This window comes from Chelonoidis abingdonii, chromosome 9 (assembly GCF_003597395.2).
Source record: "Chelonoidis abingdonii isolate Lonesome George chromosome 9, CheloAbing_2.0, whole genome shotgun sequence".
In the NCBI taxonomy this organism is placed as follows: Eukaryota; Metazoa; Chordata; order Testudines; family Testudinidae; genus Chelonoidis; species Chelonoidis abingdonii.
Window position 1 is genome coordinate 49,805,938 of NC_133777.1, and position 27,098 is coordinate 49,833,035.

The 27,098-nt window shown below is 40.0% G+C and overlaps 1 protein-coding gene across 4 annotated transcripts in view; it reads left to right on the plus strand.

Moving 5' to 3' along the window:
• SCAPER (S-phase cyclin A associated protein in the ER) overlaps positions 1-27,098 on the plus strand; it is a 357,916-nt gene that overhangs the window by 118,198 nt on the left and 212,620 nt on the right. For all 4 annotated transcript variants that reach the window (XM_075069526.1, XM_075069525.1, XM_075069528.1 and 1 more), the window contains 4 exons: positions 1,349-1,491; positions 10,976-11,057; positions 12,676-12,828; positions 15,458-15,565. In XM_075069526.1, coding sequence (XP_074925627.1) covers positions 1,349-1,491; positions 10,976-11,057; positions 12,676-12,828; positions 15,458-15,565 — 486 coding nt within the window. The remainder of the gene's footprint in view (positions 1-1,348; positions 1,492-10,975; positions 11,058-12,675; positions 12,829-15,457; positions 15,566-27,098) is intronic.

Consider the following 27,098-nt stretch of genomic DNA (forward strand, 5'->3'; position numbering starts at 1 on the left):
CTAACTAAAGACTAAAACCTTCAGCCTCCTACTGTGCTATTTCTGTGCACAGCACATTGCAAATACAGAAGGCTGTCTGATGGTGTGTTGCAGCTCAGTGTTTCTGAAGACAATGAAAAGGTTAAACACTAACTTACCGAGCTGCTGCACTACACCAAAAGGGGCTGCTTCTGTTTCCCTGGAGTCAACTGGAGATTCTCAGAATAGAGAGGACAAAAGAAGTTGGGCCATGGGACTGTGGGATGCTTTTGGTGGACTCCCAGGACCTGCGTCAATGGGGCTGCATCTACTCTGCAAAGCAATAGGGCTCGAACTCTGGGTCCCAGATTGACTCAGGCTTGAATCCTCCAGCCCCAAATAATCCCAGGATCCTAGATCCAAGCCCGAGTCTGAGAGATTTGTGTGTAGGCTGAAGCGGGGTTTGGGCTCCAGTCTGAGTCTGAGCTTACATTGCAGCATAGACATACCCTTATAGAGTTGTGTTGGGGAGGTCCAGCATTCTTGCTGTCTTTTCTGCAGTGCCCCATGATGCACTTAGTATATTTCATATGACAGTTTTCACTTTTGTGCATTTATTTAATTGTACAATCACAGTCAAACATGCGGTTACTTTTCTTGCTTACCTTCTTTAAAAGAAGGAAATTAAATGCATTCACACAATGTTATTGAAATTTTATACACATACAAGTTAGAATAATCATGTATGGTTCCCACAGTAACTATAACCCAGCCACATTGCACATTATATTAAGACATTAAAACTAACACCATATGTAGTAACACAAAATATTACAAATGTGGAAAGCGGTCTAAGTTATGGCTTCTGTTGTCATAATGACTTTGAATTTCCTGACTTTTTATTAGTGTAAAATCAAAACCACAGATAAGTTGTTTGCTCTTAACAGATGTAAAGATTGCATATCCAGTACTTAAGTTACCATGCAAAATGCTTCTAGGATCTGCTCAAAGATTTTGAAGTTCTTTGAGAGGCTATTTTGTTTTTATAGCATACAGTCTTCAACCTCTAAGATGTATAGAATATACCCAAATGTTACTGTTACTTGGTCAGTCTTTTTTGAGTCAGTTATTCGGTGAATAGAGTCTTTCATGTGCAAACAAAAATGTATACCCATTTACTGACTATAGGAGTGCATACAATTGCACATTCAAATTATTATTTAGGTGGTTATGTGTGTACATTTGTGAGCATCTTTGTGTGCAGGCGTCAAGGCTTCTCTCCAGTGCATATCTGGTCCTTAGAGACTTTAATGATGGTAAAGTATGATTTCATACCATTGTTAATTTGTAAATAAAAGTGAGTAGCTGAAAATAACTTTTCTATCATTAGGAGCGTAAAAGAGCTCTGGAAGCAGAACGCCAAGCCCGGGTTGAAGAGCTGCTGATGAAAAGGAAAGAACAAGAGGCTCGGATTGAACAGCAGCGGCAGGAGAAAGAGAAAGCACGGGAAGATGCAGCACGGGAAAGGGCCAGGTACTTCTTACTATCTTGGGCCCTTATTCTGCATGGGGATCCATGCAAGTAGACTTGTGCTCCTGTACAGATCACAATGCAGACCTGGGGCTTTGGTTATGGTATTTTTTGGAGAGTAATATTAATAAATATCATTTATAAATGTTTTCAGATACAGAAATTAGGTGAATCATATTAATTATAAGTCCTTTCTGGCAGAGTCCTTATTCTATGTTGAAAAAGTGCTGTGTAAATTTGCAGCGCACACTACATACATTATTATTTTATTATAGTATTAAAATTTGCTGTATCATTAACTTTTATTACTAACAAGATCTTTTAAAAAATTGCCTTTTTCCTATTTTTTATGGTTTGTCCATAATCAGAAGTCCACAAAGAGGTTTTTAATACAATAGCCATTTCAGATGTTCAGCTCTCTGTCTCTCTTGGGCCAAATTTGAGTTGGATGTATATATGAATTTTGACCCATTGAATGTAGGTCCATCATTATATTGTACACAAAATACTTTCTTTATGTTAAAATCACCTTCTGCTTAAGTTATTAGTGTTTATTTTTTTTGTCTGAATCTTGTTCTCAGTCCCCCCCCGACCCCCTTTCCAAAAGCATATATGTAAAATATATGCTATGTTCTTTTTGTAGCTGAAGTTCATTGAAGATGATTGGTTTAGGAAAAAAAACTTCGTCTTTTCTGATATTCAGAGCTTGAGGTCTTAAAAGCCATTTTAAGGAATATTCTAATCCAAGTAAAACATTCTGAATTTGTATTGATTTTTTCTACATCTTCCAAGAACATAAATTAATCTAATTTGACATCATATAAAGACCTAATATGCCATGAAATGGTTAAACATAATGTACACTAAGAGCAAGATCATCCAATCTGCTCATGACTCTTTGCACCTTTCCTGGATTGCGCAGAGCCAGTATAGCCAGCTCTATGAAGCCTCTGTCATAGTGGTCAGGTGGAAGAGCCCCTTCGTGGTTTCCTTCATTTTCTTTAATTCCCAGAGGACTTGAGGAAAATTAGGCGGAACAGAGACGGGGTGATATTAGTTGCACCACTGTAGGAAAGGCAGTCCTGGTCCTTAGAAATCCTTGCTCTTTCCAAAGATCGTCCATTCACTCTCCTGTTGTGTTAAAGATTTCTTTCCCAACAGTGCAGTGTATCCAGACTTCAAGTCCTTTCTTTATCTGACATCATGGCTGTTAGATTTTGAGGACAGAATGTTTTATGCTTATCTGAGGAGATCCAGAGAGTTGTTTGGGAGTCCAGGAAGTGCTATGCTGCTAGATAAAACTGATTATAAAAGGTTGCTCAAGTTAAAATCCTTTATCCTACTTTTAGTTCATGTAGATTTTTTTCTTGTCTCTGGTGTAATCAAAGCTATTCCTGACAACTGTGTTCATTCATCAAGCTGTTGTTTCTGTGCACCATGTTATTATGTAAGGGACCACAATGCAGTGTAATGCTGATTTTTAAAAAGAGCTCCTGAGGCAGTCCTGGCAATTACAGGCTGATAAGCCTAATTTCAGTACCAGGCAAATTGTTAGAAACTACAAAAGAGCAGAATTATCAGACATGTAGATGCACACGTTTTGTTGTAAAGGGAAGTCGTGCCTCACCAATCCATTAGAATTCTCTGAGGGTGTCAACAAGCATGTGGACAATAGTGTAGCATACTTGGATTTTCAGTAAGCCTTTGACAAGGTTCCTCACCAAAGGCTCTTAAGGAAACTAAGTAGTCATGGGATAACAGAGAAGGTCCTCTCTTGGATCAGTAACTGGTTAAAAGATAGGAAACAATGGGTTAGAATAGTTTTCACAGTAGAGAGAGGTAACCAGCAGGGTCCCTCATGGTTCTGTCCTGGGACCTATGCTGTTCAGTAAATTCATCAATGATCTGGAAAAAGGAATGCACAGTGAAGTGGCAAAGAGTTCAGATGATACAAAACTATTCAACATAATTAAGTCCAAAGCTGACTGAGAAGAGTTACAGGGGGATCTCACTAAACTGGGTGCCTGGGCAACAAAAAAGCAAATGAAATTCAACATTGATAAATGCAAAGTAGTGCACATCGGAAAAAATAATTTCAGCTACACATATCTAAGGAGGGAGTCTAAATTAGCTTTTACCATCCCAGAAAGAGATCTTGGAGTCTCATGGATAGTTCTCTGAAAACTACAGCTCAATGTACAGCTGTGGTCAAAAAGGCTAACAGAATGTTAGGAACTATTAGGAAAGGGATAGAAAATAAGACAGAAAATGCCATAATGCCACTGTATAAATCCATGGTGTGCCCACATCTTGAATACAATATCCAGTTCTGGTCACTCCATCTCAAAAAGGATACTGGACATACTGGAAAACGTTCAGAGAAAGGCAGCAAAGATGATCAAAGGTATGGAATTGCTTCCGTATGAAGAAAGACTAAAAAGAGTAGGCAGTTTAGCTTAGAAAATTGACAATTAAGGTGGGGGTCTGATAGAGATTTATAAAAACTTGAATTGTGTGGAAAAAGTGAATATAGAAGTGTTATTCCTTTCCCACAAAACAAAAAGCAGGAGTCATCTGATGAAATAACAGGTAGCAGGTTTAATACAAACAAGAGGAGGTAATTTTTCACATAACGCACAATCAGCCTGGGGAACTCATGGGATGTTCTGACAGCCAGAAATATAATAAAGTTTAAAAAAGAGCTAGATATGTTCATGGAGGATAGGTCTATCAAAGGCTTTAGCCAAGCTGGTCAGCAATAACCCCATGCTAGTGGCAGCCCTAAACCTCTGGCTTCCAGAAGCCAGGACGGTAAGATGTGTGGAACTCTCAAAAATTGCACTGTTCTGTGCGCTGTTCCTTAAGTGCTGGTACTGGGCACAGTGGGAGATAGAATACTGGGGTAGATGGACCATTGGTCTGACCCAGTATGGCAGTTCTTATGTTCTTATATTTTACCATCCTTGCTTCAAACCATTTTTAAAAGATCTTATGAACTTGTACTCTCCTTTCCCAGGAGACTAATTGTCCTTGATATTTGAGTTTTATGTTAGCCAGACTTAGGGAAGGGGCTTGTAGATTCAGTGACAGATGGTAGAAAAAGCAACAAAGTCTCATTTCTAGTGGTCACTACCTTGGCTATGAGCATTTTTGGAGTAACAGACTCTGATGGTCAAACCAACTGTATGCCATATTCCATAAAGATTAGGCAGTACTTAAGCCTCACCCCATGTTTCTAACAAAAGTGATATGAGATTTTTCATCTCAGTCAATCAGCGTCACTGTCTGTCTTTTTTTGTAAAGCCTCACAAGTGTTTTGGGATTTTAGAGATAGTCAGGAACTGAGGCATGATTTCAGGGGCAGTTAATACTCTCGCTTGTACACACTACTACTTATGTCAGTATAACTTATATCCCGCAGGATTGTGAATAAGCGACATAAGATGCATTGACCTAAGTGCTATATTGGTGGGAGAGCTTCTTCCACTGACATGGCTACTGACTCCTACAGAGGTGGTTTTATAATGCCGATGGGAGAGCTCTCTCCTGTCAGCATAGAGAGACAGAGGCAGAAGCATCTTTGATTGCTATACCATGCTTCCCTACTGAACCTGGAATGGAATTCAAAATCCCAAGCCTCAGCTTTTTTCTGCTGTCAGCAAATATCTGTGTGTGCATCTCCTCTCCCTCCAGTGGCTGGTCCACATAGGGGATGACAGCCTACTATTGCTAGCCATTACTCCATTAGTTCAAGTGGCAGAGGTCTGTGCTGTGAAGCTATGATTCCACCCAAATCCAACAAGATTTTTTTTATCAATCAGTTTGTTTCTTTTAAAAGTTAGAAATTATATCAAAAAAATTATTAAAAGAGTGTTAATGTTGCAAAGTCAAGCACTCAAAAGTTAGGAAATACTAGACTTAACGTTGCCTGTACAACTTTAATTTGACCCCACTATGCCTTATAATACAGTCTTTTAATTACATACTATTTTTTCACAGGAGCCTGTCCTCATTCAGTGCATCAGATGGGTGATGCACACTGGCTGAGTAGCTATTTAATATTTTGTTTTATTCTTATTAGTTCAGTATGTGGCTCCAGGCTTTATTAACTGCATGCTATTCAAAAGGGTTATTTTAAGCTAGAGAAAATACAGAGGGTCAAATCCTATTCTGTCCCCTTTGCCCATTTCCATGGTAGAAAGTGGGCAGAAAACTGCCCTAAAAGAGCTGCTAGTAAATAGAGGAACCTTTACTTAGAGGAATTCTCTGGTGGCATAGAGCCAGCATACCAACTCTATGCCATCCATTCCTCGTTCTCCTCCCTTGGCATAGGAAGAGGTGTGGCCACAGCGTTTTGCAGTCTGGTGATTTGGACTGGTAGAATGGCCTTTAGGGGGCACTGCACCTGGCATATGTTAGAGTAGGTTTCTCTAACATAAGTCAGTCCAAACATGAGTCCTGCTGCCTTGGTTCAGGGGAGTTAGTTTAACTTTGTCACCCTCCCTCTTGGATTCTGGTGTAGCTCAGTGGGACCCAAGGATGTGGCTCGTTACTTTGCTGCTAGAAATACTTGAATCTTATACTAAAATACTTAAAACAGAATGGAATGGGTCATTTTGGAATATCTATTTAACTTTTCTTCAAAATCCGCTCATTTTGTGCATCTGGTGGTGATTAAAGCCTTCTTATAAAAGGGGTAGTGTATGTAAAAGTGCCTATTAAGAGACCCTGTGCTCTCATGGTTCATTAGCTTGATTCCCAGTAAGGCTTTAGATGCAGTTTCTGAGCATTTTATATTCCAAAGAGATTACATCCATAATATGAAAAATTCCACTTCTGTCAATAGTAATCATACAACCGTATTGGTGAGCATAGTGATATACAAATATGTTTTACATATGGACAAATAAGCTATGCAAGGAGTAATATTTATGTTTTGTACGTAAGGGGATTGAGTCTTAGGAATTTTTATCTACATTAAAATATTGATTCAAAAGCCATAGTGTTTTCTTTGTCTTAATTTTGATGTCACATAGAGGAAGAAAACAAATATGTTTTCTAGAAGACTAAAGTGCAGGTGTTGCTTATGTACCTCAGGGGAGATAGTACATAAAATACATAATTTGTCTCATCGTCATATCCTTCCCCCCCCCCCAAGGATATTGGAGGAGTTCACTTAACATTTTCTGAAAGAACGATTGTGCCTAGTATTCACTGTGAGCCTTGTTCTCCCTGCCTGTATTTCTATATTTTCTGTGCTTTTTTATTTTTTAAATTTGGGTTTATGCAAGCCTTCACCCGGAACTAGCTTATTCAGGAAAGTACTTCTTAATATTTTACTTTTCATTTTTCTTTAATAATTTTTCCCTTTCTACTTTTGCTGTTCACATTATTTTTATTTCAGAATATCTGTTGTTTAATTTTTCTCATTAGAGAATATGGCAGGCACATTCAAAAACAGGAATGCCCCCAAAACAGCAGGAAAATGTTGGTTTCAGATTACCATGGCCATGTCTGATTGGGGTTGATCTTGTTAGCTTTGAGTGTGATATTTCTTTAAGTAACACTCTGAGCTGTCAAGATCTAGGAAGACCAACTAAAATCAATTACCCTTTCAATAATTCAAAATTGTTTACATAAGAAGGTTTGCCACTACCTTTTTGGAATGACTGACTGTTTTGCTGAGAGTCTTACAAGTCCTTCAAAGCACTGAACTTCAGAGGAGATTCAAGTTCTCCAGGGCTGCTCCAGCAGCTAACAGGTCATTTCACCTTGAATGCTCTCATAAAATACATTGTATGCAGTGGTGTAGCCATGTTTGTCCCAGGATATCAGAGAGACAAGGTGAATGAGGTAATATCTTTTATTAACTTCTATTGGAGAGAGAGACAAAGATTTGAGCTTTCATAGCACTCTTCTTCAGGTTTAGGAAATGTACTCAGTGTCATAGTTAAATAGAAGATGAAGCAGATTGTTTAGCGTAAATGGTTAACTCACATTTCAAGAAACCAAGATGAAGTGGCCTATTAACAACCCTTCTGTCATAGGGAGGAAAGGGGGCGGGAACTTGAGGGTAGTGGTTGTTATAATAAGCCATAAATCCAATATCTCTGTTCAGTCCGTGTTTCCTGTATGGCTTCCCTCTCCAACTGTACACCTCTAGATGTCATCTACCACCCCACACTGAAACCCATGTGGGGCATCATCAGACAATTGCAACCCACACTTGATGGGGCCATATTGTGAAAGAAATCTTTCCAGAACCACCTCTTCTGGCCTTCAAACAACCTCCAACCTCTCCATCAGAAGCAAACTCCACGCAGACGAGGACATACCAACTCAAAGTGGTACCAGACCTTGCTAGAACAACAGATGCAAAACCTGCAGCCATATCTCCATTGTTACGATGATCAACACCCTCCACAATACACCTTTCAAGATACGTGGGTCCTACACATGCCTATCACAACATGTGGTATACCTCATCCAGTGCACTAAATCCCCCAATAAAAACTATGTGGGTAAAACAATACAATCATTATGCTCTCAGTTGGGCTCTCACAAAAATTATAAAAGACAAAAATACCATATTACTTGTGGGTGAAGACTTTCCACAAAGCAATCACTCTGTAATTGATCTCTCAGTCCTCATCCTCAAAGAAAAACTGAACAGCACTTTCAAAAGATGAGTCTGGGAACCCCTTCTGTCAGCATAGGCAGTGTCTGCACTTGAAATGCTACAGTGGGACAACTGCAGCGATGCTGCTGTAGTATTTCAAGTGTAGATAAGTCTTAAGACTATGTGTTAACTACAGGTCTCTCACAACTTACATGCATTTAACATGCGTGATTTCAGCTTTATGCTGAAAGGCCTGGAGTCCGGGAGGGGGCATGGCATCAAGTAGAAGAGACGTGGCTTCAAGATTTAAAGGTCCTGGGACACCAGCTGTGGCTGGGAGTCCCAGGGCCTTTAAATCACCCAGGGGACTCCCAGCTGCAGAGGTGGCTGGTAGCCCCTGGGGTGAACTAAAGGGCCCGAGGCTTAAGCCACGGTGGAGCTCCAGGCCCTTTAAATGCCGGCCTCAGCCTGGCTGCCAAAGCTGTGGGCAGGATTTAAAGGGCTCCTCCACGCTCCCCACCGCAGTGGGAAGCCCTGTGGAGCCCTTTAAATCCCGCCCGCAGCTCCGGCGGCGGAACCGGGGGGGCATTTAAAGGGCTCCACCGAGCTCCTTGCAGCAGGAAACCTGGCGGAGCCCTTTAAATCCCGCCGCAGCTCCGGTGGTGGGGCCGAGGCCAGCATTTAAAGGGCTCCACCGGGCTCCCCGCCGCAGGGGGAAGCCTGGCGGAGCCTTTTAAATCCCGCCCACAGATCTAGCAGCGGGATGGGGGAGGGCATTTAAAGGGCTCCACCGGGCTCCTCACAGCAGAGGGAAGCCTGGCGGAACCCTTTAAATGCCCCCCCCGCCCCGCCCCCAGAGCTGCGGGCGGGATTTAAAGGGCTTGGGGTTTTGACTATATGCGGTTTTTGCTTTACGCGATAACCGCGGAACGGAACCCCCGCCTAAGATGCGACAGACCTGTACTTACGCTAAACAATCTGTTCCATCTTGTATTTAGTTGTGACACTCTGAGTACCTTTCCCAGACCTGAAGAAGAGTTCTTTGTAGGTTGAAAGCTTGTCTTTCTCACCAGCAGAAGTTGGTCCAATAAAAGATATCACCTCACCCACCTTGTCTCTCTCCACCATCTCTAGGGCATTTCACTTTGTCCTGCTACTCAGCAGGGCAAGAGTGAGCTTTGAAATTTTTATGAAAGCATTTAGATTCAACCTATAAGAAAGGGGATAAGTCCAGAAACAAATGCTCACCTCTTGGTGTGCAACATATTTCCTTCAACCCAGTTTGGACATCCTTGGACCCTTTGTTTTATTTCTATTCTATGTAGCATCCCTCAGTTAGCTGTAGTTTTGCCTAGGTCCTTGGTTCAAGTACATGAAATGTGCAGTTACTAGAATTGATTCCATAGGTTTTGTATTGTGTGTATCAATGTATTAGATGCATAATGGATTTAAGTGCCTTCTTCATTGCTGAGTATAGCCCAAGCAACATGCATTGTGCTTCCGTGACCTCTTTTGGCCCCTACCCAGGCTGCTTCTCTTTATACAAAGAGTAACAGCAGCCAACTGTATTCTAATTTATAATTAGGATTTGAAAATTCCATTTTCTGACTTGCAGTTGGCAAGTCGGAAATTTGCCCTGCTGAATGTGTGACCTTAATAATTAATTTCTGCAGAATTTAAGCTTTGTTCTAAAAGAACAAAGTTTCTAATACTTATGGTTTCAAAGATAATTTTCCAAATATGAACTGATGAGGCACTGTCTTCCTGATTGTTAGCTCAAGTGCCTGTGCTCTTGCTCTTGGCTTTCCAAAGAAGCAGCAGCAGAGTGAACTTAAGACTGGACAATTCACTTAACTATTCAGAACCCTGCAGGGAGCAGTGAAACTGTTGAGAACCATGTCACTTTTACAGTGTTGCTGATAGTTTTTACCATCATCAGTACCAGAGAAAAGCACTGGAATATTCATGGAGCTGCAGGCCAAAAAGAAAAAACGCAGGGGAGATGTAGAGTACAAGAAAACTTTCTCTCCCTCGCATCAGTAAGCATCGCCTTCTTGCAGCCAGATGGAAGCAAAAGTGACTTCAAATGCATCAACACTCACTAGCCAGAGACTGAGACTAAAGATGGGGCCACCTAGTAGGGTTTAGAGACAGCACCTTTTATTTCTTCTCAGTGGGGAAGGTAGGTTCACCAGAGCTTTGCACATGGGACTTGCTTGTAGGTCTTTCATGCATCTTACATGTCATTATATGGCTAGTAAGTTCACTCCTCTGGCTAGCATTTGACTTGTAAATTCCTTTATTTACAATATGCACATACTTCTTATTGCTTTGATCAAGAGTATATACGAAACAGCAAAAACAGCAGTAAAGCTTAATTTGTAGAACTTCAGAAAGCTGCTATGATCAGACCTTTAGTCATCATCATTTTCTATCTCAAGCATTTCCCCCAACTGTTGTGTGACTCTGTGATTGGCCTTGTCTGCACTACACGTTTTGGGGAAAGTCATTAGTGTATTACAACCTGTTGTCGCTTCACAAGGGGTAGCAACGTTGGAAGTGCTAGTGTAGACAGGACATCACATTCATTAGTGTTTTTTACCACCATGTCATCTATACCTACTCTGAATTGGACTGGAGTGGTGTCTGCTGTTATGAGACCATCAAGATTAAATGCATCTATTATTTTCAGTAATTAATCTAGTTTCTGCTGAACTACTGTTATCTTCCTCCTGAGCCACTTTTATCTTAAATGGCAGTTAACGCCTTCTCTGGTTTTCTTTCCCCGTCTCAAATATATATTATAACTATAAATGTATACTTCATACCTTTACCACTTCTGCTATAATACATGTTCTCTTTTGGTAGAGATCGAGAGGAGAGGCTGGCAGCTCTCACAGCAGCTCAACAAGAAGCAATGGAGGAGCTACAGAAAAAGATTCAGCTGAAGGTATAAAGGGAGTAATAGTCTTTCTAACTGAAAATACATTTCTATTTAAAATAGAATTTCCACAAAATTATTTTCTTTAAGTAATTTTATTTAGCAAAGTCATTACAGTAGAGCCATATCATACCCTGAATTTTGCAACTGTAGTTCAGGTGTTTTATCTAGACATCTGGCTTATGAAGATGGGTCTGATTTTGCTCTCACTGACACTGTAAATCAGAAATAATGCCATAGAAGTCAATGGAATTAATTAGTGTAAACCAAGTGTGGGATCAAAGTTAAGTCTAAATTATTTTGTACGTTTGAAGAAAGTCAAAATAATTTTGAATTTCTGATCGTACTATTAAAATGAAATTCTTACAAAAATAAAAGTCTTGGTTAAAAAAAAATTAAAACTGATATGTACGGTTTGGTGAAAATAGTCTACAAACCAGGGTTACATAGAAAAGGACGTGGGAAATTATGCCATTTTATAGGTCTTCTCAAGTATCAGTAATGGAAGTATGGCATGTTCCTTCCTCTTCACTGCATAGAATATGGTCCCAGTCCTGCAACTAGATCCACTCAGAGGTCTGTCAGTTTCACTGGATCTCTTCACAAGGATCCAATCATGTGGAGTCAGTTGTAGAATTGGGAATGTTAGGTAGGATGCTGCAGTATTGCAACACAGCTTGTGCAACTCCTACCTTATGAAGAACCAAAGACAAAATGATAAGAAGTTTGAACTTATCTATTCTATTTTGAGAGGCATAAAGTACTAAGTGCTATTTTTCAAGTTCTGGTGAACTGAGAAAATAAAACCTTTATCAAAGTCACAGAATATTAGTAGTAATAATAGCATGATAGGATTACCTAGTAGTCTCCATCAGGGTCTGGGGTCCATTGCAGTAGATCTATATAGTCGTATAATTTAAAAAAACAGACTGTTCTTCCATCTCTAAGAAATTCTCTACTGTTGATCCCACTAATTAAGAAGCACTCTCGCTACACATGCTCCTATTGTGAAATGCCATTCTTTCTCATACAGTTGATGTTTATAAGCTAATTTCTAGTATTAGGTGATATACAGATTTTGTGCCATCCTTGTTGTGGTTGATAAAGCATTGTTTGAAAGGGTCTAGAGACTGTAATCCCAATTACAATCTAAATATTATTAATAAATCATTTATACCTTTTTAATTGATGCCATGTTGCTTTCAGTTCATCAGACCAGGCATGATTACACAGTAATATCTGTATGGTACTGGAAGCTGAACTGATTGGATTCTGTCTCAGAGTTCTTCCTGCAGAAAAAATACAACATGAGCTCAGAAACTAAATGCAACCGAAAACCATCGGACTAGATGTACAAAAGATGATGAAGTGATACGAATCTACATAAATAACAGTATAGTGTTAATATTTTAAATTATATCAATAAAGAGTAACACACTTAAAATGTGTGTGGTGATACAGCCTGTTGCATCCTTTTTGGCATTTTGGAAGGTATTATACATAAGTTTCGATTTAACTTTTCATCATCTAGAACTAGACAGTACTTAATAAACCTTGGTGTTTCTCAACATTATTCATTTCTGTTTATTTTTATTTGATATTCTTTACCATTTGTTGTTTTATTTAGCATGATGAAAGCATTCGGAGACACATGGAACAAATTGAACAGAGGAAAGAAAAGGCAGCTGAATTAAGCAGTGGGAGACATGCTAATACTGATTATGCACCTAAACTTACACCATATGAACGAAAAAAGCAGTGTTCATTATGCAATGTTTTGGTAAGTTGGATTGAAGGAATGCTATCAAAAGTAATGGGCCTAGCTAAGGTTTCGATCTACCAGTTTTGTTGTGGTTTGTAGGCATGAATGTATTGTAAATGGAGTACTGCCTCACCATTCTCCCCCTGCTTCCTCGCTTTTGTGAACAGAGTAATGATTAGAGCTCTGAAATTTAGCAGATTTTGTGGGATCTTCGGCATTGCAGTTGCATTAGGTGGTTGTTCCGATGCACTGCCAAGTCAGGCAATGTCCCAGAAACAGGGAGAGAGAATCATGTAGCCTAGGGCACCGTTCACTGAGCTGGAGCTAGGAGGTCTGGTCTCCCCTGTACTGATTGCTGTTTATTTTTCTGTCTACTATAGACTCCTTATCATTGAGCAAGGGCTTCATAACCTATCCAAGAAGTCACTCAAGCATCATTTCTTCATTTTATAAATAAGTTCACTGAAAGATTTTATAAGGTCACTTCAGGGAGAGCTGAGAATAAACCCCCAGTTTTTATCATATCGTAGACCTAAATCTTGTCAACTTAGCCACACTGCCAGTCAGAATGAATGTGCCAGATCTATGTGCTCATCTATCCTGTGTCTAAACAACCACTATTCTAGCCACTATACCATACTCCCTTCCCAGAACCTGAATAGAAACTAAGATTCTTGATCTCCATCATTTTGCTGTTGTCTAACAGATAATTGTGCAACTTGCTGGCAAAGTGTATATCAATTCCCTCGCTACTGGTAGATCTAAATAGAGGATAACAGTTCCAGGGATTAAGGTCTATGCTGGAGATTTCATGGTCCAGAGTTCAAACCCCGCTGACAGTACAAATAGGTCTTCCTTCTGATTGCATATGATGGAGTTTGTTTTTCCATGTTTTTGTTTCAAATCGGTTTATTTTATTCATGCAGTGAGAAAATACCCTTAAAACAGGTTTTATAGTTAAAACCATTATAATGGGTCAAAAACATAAAATTAAACATAGATGTTCCATATTTTAATTATTTGCCAATATTAATTGCTTGTGTCATTCACTGGCAAGCTTGAAGATTAAGAGGTATGGTATTGTCATTTACAAGAACCCTTCTTTCTGACAAAGTAAACAGGTGTTCATGATTGTACACATGGCTATGGAGTAGTCTCTGCATGTATGCTACCAGGGAGGCTTGCATAGTTTCTGTGGACTATAACCCAGAGACAAGGTGGGTGAGGTAATATATTCTATTGGACCAACTTCTGTTGGTGAAAAAGACACACTTTCAACCTACTCAGAGCTCTTCTTCAGGTCAAGAGCTCTGTGTAGCTCAAAAGCATGTCTCTTTCACCAAAAGAAATTGGTCTGATAAAAGATATTACTTCATCCACCTTCTCTCTCTAATATCCTGGGACTGAACTACAGTGCTGGCTACAACACTATAAGCACAGAAATAGTTCAGTGGCTGGATGCCCTGTGTTGGTTTACGTATCAGAGAGAGACACGCAGTTCTTATTCTCAGTACCTTGGATCTTGCTACTGCTTAGTAGAGTGCAATATCTGTGATTCATATGTGGGCTAAACATGAGCATTGCTCTTAACTTATTAGCTGAATTCCAGCTTGTATTTCCAAGCCTCCGCTGCACCAGACAAAGTTGGTGTTGTCACCCTCTTGTGCTGTCCCTAGAACATTTGTATCATACCTCATGTCCAAACAGAATTATTTCAAGTAGTGTACAGCCATTTACACCATTTTTTGGAATAAACTTGCTTAGAGCAAGAATAAACAGCTTGGGGTCCTCCACTATGCCAGTCTCTACTAGAAAGCAGTGCAGAAGTAAAGGTGTCAATACTGTAACCCCCACCTACAATAGCTTTGTGACTCCCTTTTGGTCAGGACCCCCAGTCTGAGAAATGCTGAGTCTTAAGGCAGTGTCTCTCAAACTTTTTTTTTCACTGATCACTTAAAAATTGCTGAAGGTCTTGGCAGACTCCTTAATGATCTTTCCAAATGTTGTTTGTACTGTTAGCTAACTACTGTAAAGTGATTTGGATAAAAAACACTATATAAATAAAACCTTAATAATTAACGTTCTTTTGTTCTACAAATAAAAGCACACAACTCATATTTTAATATCAGTAGTCTTATCTTTCTAATGCAGTGGATGTGCCCTCTCTCCCCTGCCGCAGCGGCCCCCAAGCTGGGGCTGGGAAGGAGAGTGGTATTTCCCCCACCACAGCAGCCACAGAGCTGAGGCTGGCTCTCCCTGGCAGCCACAGCCCTGGAGCTGGGGAAAGTCACCTCTTGCTCTGGCCGCTGCAGCCCTGCACATCCCAAATTCCTCCCACCCCCTCTTCACACCCCACTGCCCCCTCCCATCTACCCCCTGCGTGGCTCCACACTAATTCCTTCATTCTCTTGTGTGCAGCCACCCAGGTGTACACCTTAGAGAAAACTATCCACCGACAACCTGACGTTGTAGACTACAGTTTGAAACCTCTGTCTTCAGGGCTTTTTTTGTTACAGTACCATGACATTTAAGATTTAAATATCTGAAACCATGAAATTCAAGATTTTTAAAACGCTGTGACCCTGAAATTTACAAAAATGGACTGTGAATTTGGTAGGGCCGTAATCATCATTTATTCTCATTCCAGATTTCCTCAGAGGTGTATCTTTTTAGCCACATTAAGGGGAAAAAACACCAACAAGCAGTGAGAGAAAATAGCAGCATCCAAGGACGAGAGCTTTCAGATGAAGAAGTGGTATGTTTTATAAAAATTTTTAATATTAATATAAATATTCTTCTGGTTTACAATGTCATCTGAAATGTAATATTTTAAGACAGATTTGAAAATTCTCACAGAACTAAGAACATAAAAAGTCAGGTATCAAAAATAAGATGTACTATTGATCGTAATGCTGACTTTTTTTAATATAGAATGTAAAAAAAAAAGAGAGAGAAAAAAATGGAACATTCAAATACAAGTATTCCAGTGAGTGTCATATAAATAGATTTCCTATAGTATATGATGCAATGTATATAAATTGACTGTTTTCTAATAAGGTATTTTTTTTAATCCATCTAACGCAGTGGTTTTCATCCTAAGGGCTGCGGACCGTAGAGGTCTTCAGTCTATGTCTAAGCTTTCCAAAGAGGTCCACACCTCAATAATTTTTTAGGGGTCTGCAAATGAAAAAGTTGAAAACCACTGATCTAACCTATCCCGTACTTATCAATGTGGTATGTGAGTGCTTTACTAGTGTCTTTTATATACAGTAAAACCTGCCAAGAACAACAGCTCATGGGAGTTAGCAAAAGTGGTTGCTTGTAAGAGGCGTAGATAATGTGGTGAAACTGCATCCAAAAGAAAAAGACATAACCTCCTTCCCAAGTACACATGATAAGCACACTTGACAATTGTTGATATCTGTGACTCCAGCAGCTGCCAGGAACCCAGCAAAATCCGTAGGTTATAAATACGAGAAACAAGCCATGGACTCCTCTTTGCAATCTGGAAGGCTGGTATAATTTCCACCGATTTCTCTGCTTAATTCCCTCATATGTAAAATTCACTTTAGTCTTTTCTGGGTTGAGTATCATCGACATAGTTTGTAGAAAGACAGAGCAAAGCCACTCAAGTGCAAAACTGTCCGTTCCTGCTAGGGTCTGCAAATGTGTTGTCTGCACCTCCTGGTCGATAGTGCTGAAGGGAGCAGTATTAAATTGTTTTTCCACAACATTCTTGATGATTTTCCACAGATATTAGGGATTCAAGATGGGACAATAGTTATAGAGATTGCCCTTATCAAGTAATAGCTTTTTAACAACAACTTTAAAAGAATTGGCACTTCGCTGTCTTTTAAGGAGGCATTGAGAAACAACTTTTTTTCTTTTTACAGCAATTCAAAAAGCTATGCGGTCTCCAAGAGAACAGTTCTAAATTGTTGTGTGATTTATCTCCACTGCCACAGCATGGCAGACCTGGAACTACAGAGTTACGTCAAGGTGCAATCTATGAGAAACAGTTCAACTCTGACACGTAGCCTTAAACTGTGTCCATCTGGAGAATATGTGAATCAGCCACATGGTGTTCCCATCTCATATTTACTAAGAAATACTGCTTAATCTGGGTCTCCAGAGCAGATTCAGATTTGACTTTAATGTTACAAAATCTGTTTCCAAGCTAGGTGCACCAAATGTTTCCACCCCATAGAGTTTGTTTATTTTAGAATGTCTATTTATTTTGCCAGCTGTGGCATTTGGGGAGGCATTTTGTGTTTGCATATCTGCAAGCACGTACATAAATATATATTTGTTGATATTTTTATTAATTACGGTATTTTCTTTGTATTTTGTTTCTCACAACCTGTAGCAGGTTTTTCTCTCTTTTTTTTTTTTTGGCAGGGAAATGTATAAGTTTCCAAGAGCTGCAGCCCACCAATATGGCTGTCTTTGGAGAAGGGATCATTGTAATTACAGAGAAAGGATTCTCTGGAGAAATACATCTTGGTGGATTGCAAATCACCTATTTCCCTAATCACAGGTTGAGGGTTCTCTAACTCTGTATTTCTGTAATTTTAAGATGGCTATTATAATGGGAGTGTTTTCACTTCCTGTTTGGATGAAATTGATTATTGGGCAGTAGGTGTAACCTAATTACCTCAGTGGCTGGCTTCCTGCTGGGTCCAAAGTCTTAGAATCTGAGCTGTGAAAGTTCCCAGCAAACTCACAAGCAAGCACATAGATTACCATTCTTGGATCCATCAGTGTGTACACTGACAGTCACAGGTACCTAATTATCTTGTATGCTTCTCCCTGCTGACTGCATAGTTCTTCTAGAAAAAGGAACCATGTGAGGGCGTCTGCTCTAGTGCCCAAGACTGAGGCCTTGTCTGCAATAGAGAGCTTACAGTGGCACAGCTGTACCAGTACTGCTGTGCTTCTGTAAGAGCTCCCATGTAGCCACTCTATGACGATGGGAGAGAGCTCTCCTGTGGACATAATTAAACCACCCCCAGCGAGTAGTAGTAGCTATTTTGGCGGGAGACGCTCTCCGGCCAACATAGCACTGTGCACACTGGCGTTTCTGTCACTGTAACTTACGTCACTCAGGAGGGCGTCTTTTTCACACCCTTGAGCGACATAGTGATAAATGTGCAGACATATCTTGAAAGACATGAATCCACTAGAGCAATGGTGGGCAACCTGCAGGCCGCATGCGGCCCATCAAGGTAATGTGATTGCGGCCACGAGACATTTTGCTGATGTTGACCGTCCGCATCCACTGCACCCTACAGCTCCCAGTGGCTGCGGTTCTCTGTTCCCAGCCAATGGGAGCTGTGGGAAGTGGTGTCTGCTGGCAAATGAGCCATAGCGATGTCCCCAACAAAATTAACCATTCCTATGAACCTCTGTACTCCCTCCTTATTTTCTGGATGTTGCATATTTGTTATCGCTTGTATTCTGCTAGGATCAATACATACACCTTGTTCAGTTAGCCTTTCTCTTAAATAGGTAATTTCTCTGAGCCTGAATTTACATTTTTGTTTATTTAGCTTCAGTTCTACTGTTCTAATCCTGTCCAATGATCTTTTTAACCTGTAATGATGTTTCTCTATTGTATTGCCCCAGATGAGAATGTCATGTATATATACTTTTGTGCCTTCAGTTCCCTCAAGTTTTATACATAGTTTTATGAAAGGCTTCTGGAGCAGATTTTAGACCAAACAGTAATCAAAGAAAGCAATATCTTCCATATGGTATAATAAAAGTGCATAATTTGGAGATCCTCTCATCTAAGGGAATCTGCCAGAATCCAGATGGTGCATCTAAAGTAATAAAATACTTTGCACCAGCCATATCTGCCAAAATGTTTTCCTTGATAGGTAACTGAAAGTGCTCCCTTTTGATATATTTCTTAAACTCCTTAGTATCTAGGCATAATTGTAGTGTTCTATCCTTTTTTCCTACTATTACTAGTGAGTGCATCCATTCTGTAAGCTCTTGTGCTTTTCTAATGATGTGTGTTGTTACTGAACAATCAAGTTCTTCTTTGAGCTCTTCTCTCATATTTAGTGGAATATTTCTATTTCTGTGTGTGCCGTATTCATGTCCCCTGCAGATTTCTTTGTTTCCTTGCAGAAAAATGACACTCTGACAGGGAAGCAAAGGGAAGCTGCAAGAGCAATCATGCACCACTCCCTAGCAGCACAGGTACATTGTTTCAGGCACCCGGAGCAGCTGACGGAGAAGTAAATCATCGCAGGGCAGGTGACACCCCACCCAGTGGCTCCTACCCTGAGCTGGGATCAGCTGCTAGTCCTGGCTGGGCTGGAGGCAGGAGAGACCGGGACTTCCTCTTCCCCTGCAAGGGGTAGCTGGGGCTGTGTCATAGCCACCTCCAGAAATCTCATGCAGCTGCAGGTAACTCAGCATCCTTCCCTGCTTCCTGTCCCCATCACTCCTCAGCTGCGGGGGAGGGGTCACTGTATGGGGAGCTGCTCCTCCATCTGCCCAACTCCCATGCATCTGGACCTCCCATACCCAGACAACCCTGCCAAGCCTCACCTTGTACACCCAGAACTTGCCTAGCACTCCATACTGGAACCCCACCCCACTGAACCTCAACTCCTGCATCTGGAGCCCCCCTGCCTCCAGACCCCAACTCCTGCACCTAGACCACCTCCCACTGAGCTCCCTGCACTCAAACCTCCATTCTTATGAGCTCCCCACACCACCCTGAGCTCCCACACCACTAACCCCCAATTAGCTGCACCCCCCCCACCAAGCACTACTGAGACCCTCACACCCAGAGCCCTCTGCTGAACCCCAACTACCTTCACCTAGAACCCCCTCTAATGAGCCTGTGCATCCAGATCCCCCCACTGAGCTGCCTGCACACAGATTGTCCCACACAGAACCCTCTTGTCTCACACCTCGATCACCCCACACTGAGCCCCTTCACACTTGGATCCTGCCTGGTTGAGCCAGCCTGCCCACATCTGGCTTGCCTGGCGCAGAAGAGCAGGGCCCCAAGGTATTTCTGGGCATGGGCCAGGCCTTGTGCTGTGTCAAGGCTGGGCGCAGCCTCACTGCTGAGTCCGTTTCCTAGGGGTGGGGATGCTGCAGAGTGATCTCCCATCTTCGTGCAGCCAGTGGTCTGTGCTCCCCACTGCCATACTGGAGCCTCTACATTTATTTATTGACAAATAAAACTTGCAGAAACATGCAGAATTTTAAAATACTGTGCGCAGAATTTTAATTTATTTGGCGCAGAATGCCCTCAGGAGTAAAAATTTCTAGGGCATGTAATATAGGATAATTGGTCCCGTTAGTTCAATTTTATGTTCAGTAGCCAGTTTTCCTGTGCACTCTAAAATGTTCTGTTACTGTACGCCTCTGTCCTTATCTCCTCTACCCTGTGCACTCTTTGCATGAGCCCAAGGGCTTGCAATATTTTTAAACCCAATGTACGTGCTTTGCTCCCTTTAACTATCACAAATTTTATCAATCTATTTGGTCTTTTACCTTTACTTCTAGTACACATGTACCTCTAATAGGAATGACTTCCTCGTTATAAGCTTTCCATTTAATCTGTTTTTAATTTAACCTTTTAACACTAATACATGAAACAACATTTACCTGACCACCAGTGTCCAATTTGTAGGTTACCAGAGTCCCATTAGTCTCTAAGCAAATTGTCCATTCGTCAGTTTCTTCCGCTTCAGATACAGTTCCTAAACAGAGCTCCTTTTCTGTGTTGCTGTCGGTGCCATCTTCCTGGATTACTGCAGCAGCATGCATTCTTTGCTTCCTCTTCTGCAGTTGTTGATCCTGGTTGTACTCTTCAGCAAAATCACTGCATTTCTTACAAATATTGTAGTGCTTACCAAAAGCGGTGCATTTTTCAGGTCAGTGTTTGTGTCCACATTTTTTGCAATCCTTGAAGCTGACTCTTGTGAACTCTTGTGCTTTGCTTTGTTCATACTTCTCTGTGGTTTTTTGTTCTGTAATGACTTACTGCTTGCCAGTATTTATTTTTCTCTTCTCACTCTAATCTAGAGTGGCAGTGTCCTATTTTCCTTCCATTATTTTTATTTTGTTCAGAGTGATTTCTGATGCCTGATAGTCCTACTGCTTTAGCCAAAGTGAGATCCATATCCTCCAATAGTCTTTTTTTTGCTACTTTGGACTTCTGATTCCAATTCCAGTTTGATCCCTTATAATTGAATCTGTTAATTGTCCATAGCTGCAGTTTTGGCTTATTAGCTTCAGCTCTGTTAGGCATTCTTCAAAGGACTCTTTCCATTTGTCTTCTAAGGTGAAACTTATACCTTTCAAATGTTTTGTTCTTTTTAGGTGTGCAGTACTCTTCAAAGTTCTGCAAAATTGTGTCATAACTTGCTCTCTCTGCCTGATTTAGTTGCATGCTAATTAAAGACATCCACTGCCAGTCCTGCAAAGTTTAAGATTGCTATTTTCTGCTGGTTTTCTTTTTCACCAATGCTGGCTGCTTATATATAACTCTGTTTGTTTGAATCTATTCCAGGAGTCTGCTGAATTACCTGAGTTCAACTCCCTGGGGGCTTTTACTTGCTCATGTCCAAAATTACTCTTTTATGCCTTCAGCACAGTCCTCTTTTCTCTGTCCTCTTTTCTACCTCACTCTAGTACTATATGTTGTCTTGTGGATACATAAGGAGGAGGCACGGTCTGGACTCTTAGAAGTAAGGCTTTAGTGGAACTAATACAGAATTACGTAAGACAAAGGAGAGCCATATGCTCTTGGCTGTGTATCTGGTGAAGTTGATACTAGATTGCTTCTAATCATCCCATTCTTCTTAGCATGTACTGTGCTCTTAAAGGCACAGTACATACTCCTAACAGAGACCCCAGTTTAGTAAAGCACTAAAGCACATACTTAAATCCATTCCTCTCCAGAAGAGCATTTCAACATGAACTTAAGTATGTACTTTAAGTGTGGGCTTAAGTGCTATCCTGAAACAGGGCCCTAAAGTAGGAGCAAAAGGACTCTAGTGGGAACACTTCCAATTCAGTGTACAACTTGACAGCTACAGCAGAAGACTGAGGGTCACTTAAAAAAAATATCCTTAATTAATGAGTGCATGTGCAGTGCTGTGGCTTATTGTGCCTGTCTAAAATGTTAACCTAAAGCCACCGCAGTGATAGTGTAGTACCAGACATTTTAGTTACTAACCTTATATACCTCTACCCTGATATAACGCAGTCCTCGGGAGCCAAAAAATCTTACTGCATTATATGTGAAACCACGTTATATTGAACTCGCTTTGATCTGCCAGAGTGCGCAGCCCTGCCCCCCCAGAGCACTGCTTTACCGCATTATATCCGAATTTGTGTTATATGAGGTCGCATAATATCGGGGTAGAGGTGTATTAAAAATAATTTGTTTTATACCTAAATTTCAGCTGCTTCTATGGTAAAACAATGCAACTATACAGTCGTTGTTTGAGCTTTCCCTGGCCGGAGGCCATCTTCACAGTTTTCTTTTTCAGTACTTCAGTAATAAGATATGAATCTTAGAGGTACTCTCATAATAAAGTAGAAAACCTATTACATTTATTCAACTGAGATATATTTTGTGTTCTTTTCATTTGATATGCCCAGTTAATGCTAAACTTTGCCTCCCCCACAAATAAAGCATTTAATAATTTAATATTAGATCTAGCATACTTGAAAGCAAGTTTCCAAGATAATATACAGAAGTAAATAATGTGTTATAGTAAGGCACTGTAATGTTCATAGTCACTAACCACAGAGTTCCAGTTTTAATCAATGAAGGTATCTGTAGTGAACACACTTGCACTACTTAAAGTTATTACTTGTCATCTGTGATGTCTTTATATTATATACACCTTGTCTGTGACCCTTCTTCTTTGACATATAAGATTTTATTTATACCACCTTTGACCTAATAAAATTCCACCTTTAACCTTATGCACTTGACACCTCAGATAACTTACTCTTGATCTTTGACACATTTTGTTTTAAGCCTGTTAAGTGTAATAGGTAGCTGCCTAGAAAGAAAGCTTTTATTGTTTTGTTTTTTTTATTGTAATTTGACCATAGACTTTCTCTAGTGTTGCTTGAGATATCACAGAAAGAATTGGAGCATGTTTAATTTTGTCCATGTCATTATCATAAAATTTAAACTATAAAGTATCCCATTAAAAATTTGGGAATTTCTCTGTTAATATGTTATACAAGCATTTAGTTTTCATGATATGAATATTTTAAAAAATTGTTTGACTGCCAGAAGAATGTTAAATGGTCAATGATGGTTAAAAGTCTGATGTACCACATGAACCCTGAAACACTGATTTTTCTGGGTAGCATGGAAACTGGCTAAAAGTTGATTTTGCCCAGCATGGGAAAAACCAAAATCTTTTGTATTATTTGAGTACCATGGATTATTTATTATTTGCTATCAAGTCCATGAGTTCTAAAATATTGTAAACATTATAAATGTTAGCTTTTAAACGATTGAGATATGAAAATAAATTATACATTGAAGCAATTTCCTTAATGTGGGTGGAAATACTCATATCTTTTGCAGAGAAAGCATATAATGTGATTAGTAGATTTAATTAAATTGTTGTAAATTGGTATATATTTTGCAAAATCATACAAATTTAAGATTGGTTACTAATGAAGAAATTTAAAGTGAAGAAATATGAAAATATATCAATATATATGTGACACAGCTTCCTTAACATTAACTTTGCCTGTTGTAGTTATTTATTTATTTCTCTTTTCTAATCCCCCCAAAAGTATATTTACCTCAGAGCATAAAAGCCACTAATGTGAAATTGTGGTTTAAAATGTTAAAATTAATTACGTTTTCTTTGATTCCACTTTCTTCTTCTCGCCTTACGTCTGGTCTTTCATTTCGGTGTCCATCTTGCTCCCATTGAAATAAACAGCAAAACTTTCATTGACTTTGTTGGTGCAGGATTGGACTATACATGATCTTTCCTTTCTCATGACATTTCTAGAATTTACCATTTTCTCACTGTCTTGCCGCTAAAACTGTCCATGCCCTTACTATCTCATCTTCATTACAGTGACCGTATCCTGTCTGGCCTGCTTGCCCAACCTTTCTGTCCAAACTCTCTCTTCCTTCTCTTTTACCAAGAAAATTCAAGCAGATGGTGGTAATCTGACGCCTGCCCCATTGCATTTAGCCTCCCATTTTCATATCAGCTTTGATTCAGCAGAGAATTTAAGCATGTGCTTATTTTTTAAGCGTATATTTAACCGGTGGAGTTAAAGTTAAGCATGTGACTAATTACTTTACTTAGTCAGGACCCTAGTGCCTGATCAAAAGCCTATTGAAGTCAGTGGAAAGACTCCTCATTGAGTTCATTGGGCTATGGTATGGATCAGGCCTACTAGGGCCCTGTATGCTCTTGCTCGCCCTTATATCTCAGTTTCTTCCCTATTTTCCTCCTATTTCTTCCTTCTCCTTTGCCAGTGGCTTGTTTTATGCCATCTGTTATGTTGTCTCCTGTGCTGGAACAGTCCCATAGACTCATAGACTTTAAGGTCAGAAGGGACCACCATGATCATCTAGTCTGACCTCCTGCATATTGCAGGTCACAGAACTTCACCCACCTACTCCAGTAATAGACTCCTAACCTCTGGCAGAGTTACTGAAGTCCTCAAATCATGGTTTAAATACTTCAAGTTATAGAGAATACACCATTTACACTAGTTTAAACCAGCAAGTGACCCATGTCCCATGCTGCAGAGAAAGGCAACCCTCCTCCCCCGCAAGGATCTCTGCCAATCTGACCCAAGGAAAAATTCCTTCCCAACCCCAAATATGGTGTTCAGTTGGACCCTGATCACATGGGCAAGACCCAATAGCCTGACACCTTGGAAAAGAATTCTCTGGAGTAACTCAGAGCCCTCCCCATCTAGTGTCCCATTCTTGGCCGTTGGAAATATTTGCTGCTAGCAGTCACAGATTGGCTACATGCAATTGTCTCCCTAATATAGTAATCACTTCAGCTTCCTTCTGTGAACTGTTGTCCCATATCTTGTCTGTGCCTCATCTCATTTAGATGCTGAATTCTTTAGGACAGAGGATATGTCCTTATCTATGTTTTTAAAGCACTCTGTAAATATAAGCACTATCTAAATATTTCTAATAAAGTTTGCTTCCAATAAAGTATGAGCTAAAAAAAATTAGCCATACACCTGGCAAGTTAACTAATATGTATGTTAAAATTCTGTGTATTCTGAAGACTACTTAATGAAGAAATATTAATGAACATTTATTTGCGCAGGTGAAAAATTAAAATATTAGCAAGAGAAGGAAATGACTGTTTTCTGTATTCTGGAATAACATTAAAGAAACAAATAACCATTTTGGATAACATCTTCAGATCAAAGAAAAATGCAATCCATTAGCGGAAGGATGAGATAATTGTACTCTAAGTTTATATTGACAGCTTCAAAACTTAGGGATTTATAAAAGAAGATTATTGGCTGGGCCAACCCACATTTCTTTTGAGAAGGGGCAACCAGCTCTTTTCTGGAGGCTATCAGGCAGGCTAGGTCTCTTCTATAAACTTCCACCATAACTCTGTCAGTCAGAGAGATGTGATAAGGTGTGATTTTTGGATGACATAGCTGAGCCTGCAGATGCCCCTAATGTAGGCATAGTTATGCCAGCAAACTGCTCTTTTGCCAGTATAGTTTATCACTCAGAGAGGGGACTGGAATTAGCTTTACCATCAAAAGCGTTTTGCTGATGTAGCATATTGGTATAGCTGTACCGGTAAAATCTTCAGAATGTAGCTCTGGCCATAATCTTTTCCTCAACCTTCTTGTGTAATTTAAGTCTTCCAGCTAGTATTTAGGGTCTGATAATGAATTTTTAGTTAAACCACACACATTTTATACTAATATTTGTTTTCTCTTTTCTCTCTATTCTGTTAGTTAACAGTTGTAATACCATGCTCCTGAGCAACACAGTTATACCAACCTAATCCCTGGTGTAGACAGCGCTATGTCAACGGGAGAGCTTCTATTGACATAGCTACTGTCCCTCGTGGAGATAGGGTACCTATGCCGGCAAGAGAAAAACACTGCTGTCAGCATAGATAGCATCTTCACTAAGCACTATAGCAGCACCACTACAACTGTAGACGAGCTCTCACAGAAGGCATTGAGTAGCAGTATGTTCTTAAAGAGGGTCAGACAACCTGAGAATACCGGATACTGTCACACCATTTATTTAATATACTCTTCTATTTAGTGTCTTCTCCAGGTAATTTAGAAATGGTGTTAAAGATAAGTGTGTAAAAGGAAGGAAAATCCTAAAGTTTGTAGTAAATCCTCAAGCCTTTCCCATGAAAGGATTTTTGGAAGGAAGAAAATTGGGATTTTTCATACTTGACCTTTGCTTGCTTCCTTCTGTACTCATAATTTTCTTTCTTGTTTAGACACTCCCTGATTCCTGCACTTAAGTAAACCTTTGAGTAAAGATGCGTTTACCAGAGTGGAATTGTATATTTTTTTTTCTTTTGCAGACAGTTTAGCAAACATTGGAAAAGGGCCTCTTCTTTTCCATTTTGAGTCAAAACTAAATAAGGGTTTTTTTTAAACTTTGACACCTTGTATGTTTCCTATATCTTAAAAGTTCTGATTAATTAACATGAAAAATAACATCAGTCCTCCTGCAGTATAAAAACTACTGTTGTTTTCACTGTTTTCACTTAATCTACTGGAAGAATTTGAGGCATTTACACCTTGAGTTAAGTGGTCTTTTAAAAAATATCAGTTTAATGGTTTCTTTTCTTATTTATGATTTGTGTATTCATTGTGCTACACAGCTATTTGAATTGCACTGATCGCCATGTTTGTCACCTCCTTTCTTTTTTTCTATGCTTAGTTTCACTTCACGTAGTGTAAGTTTTTGGCATTCAGGCCTTGTCTACACTACAGAGTTTTGTCGCTAAAAGGCAGCTTTTGGTGACAAAACAGTGGAAGCGTACATGAACTCAGCAGCACAGCAGGAGTGCGCCCCTGTGGTAAACGTCTGTCTCAAATCTGGACTTAGCGTTTAAAATCTGAGTGTTTACTGTGAACTCCCCCAAGCTTATACCCAGCTTGGATCTGATATCGCTGCCACCAACCAGGATTTTTTAGGGTTCCTGGTCACCCCGAGTCACCCCAACCTTTCCCTGGGGGACCCCCCCAAGACTCAGAAGTATGAGTCTACCGGCAAAGGAATGATCTCCCCTCCC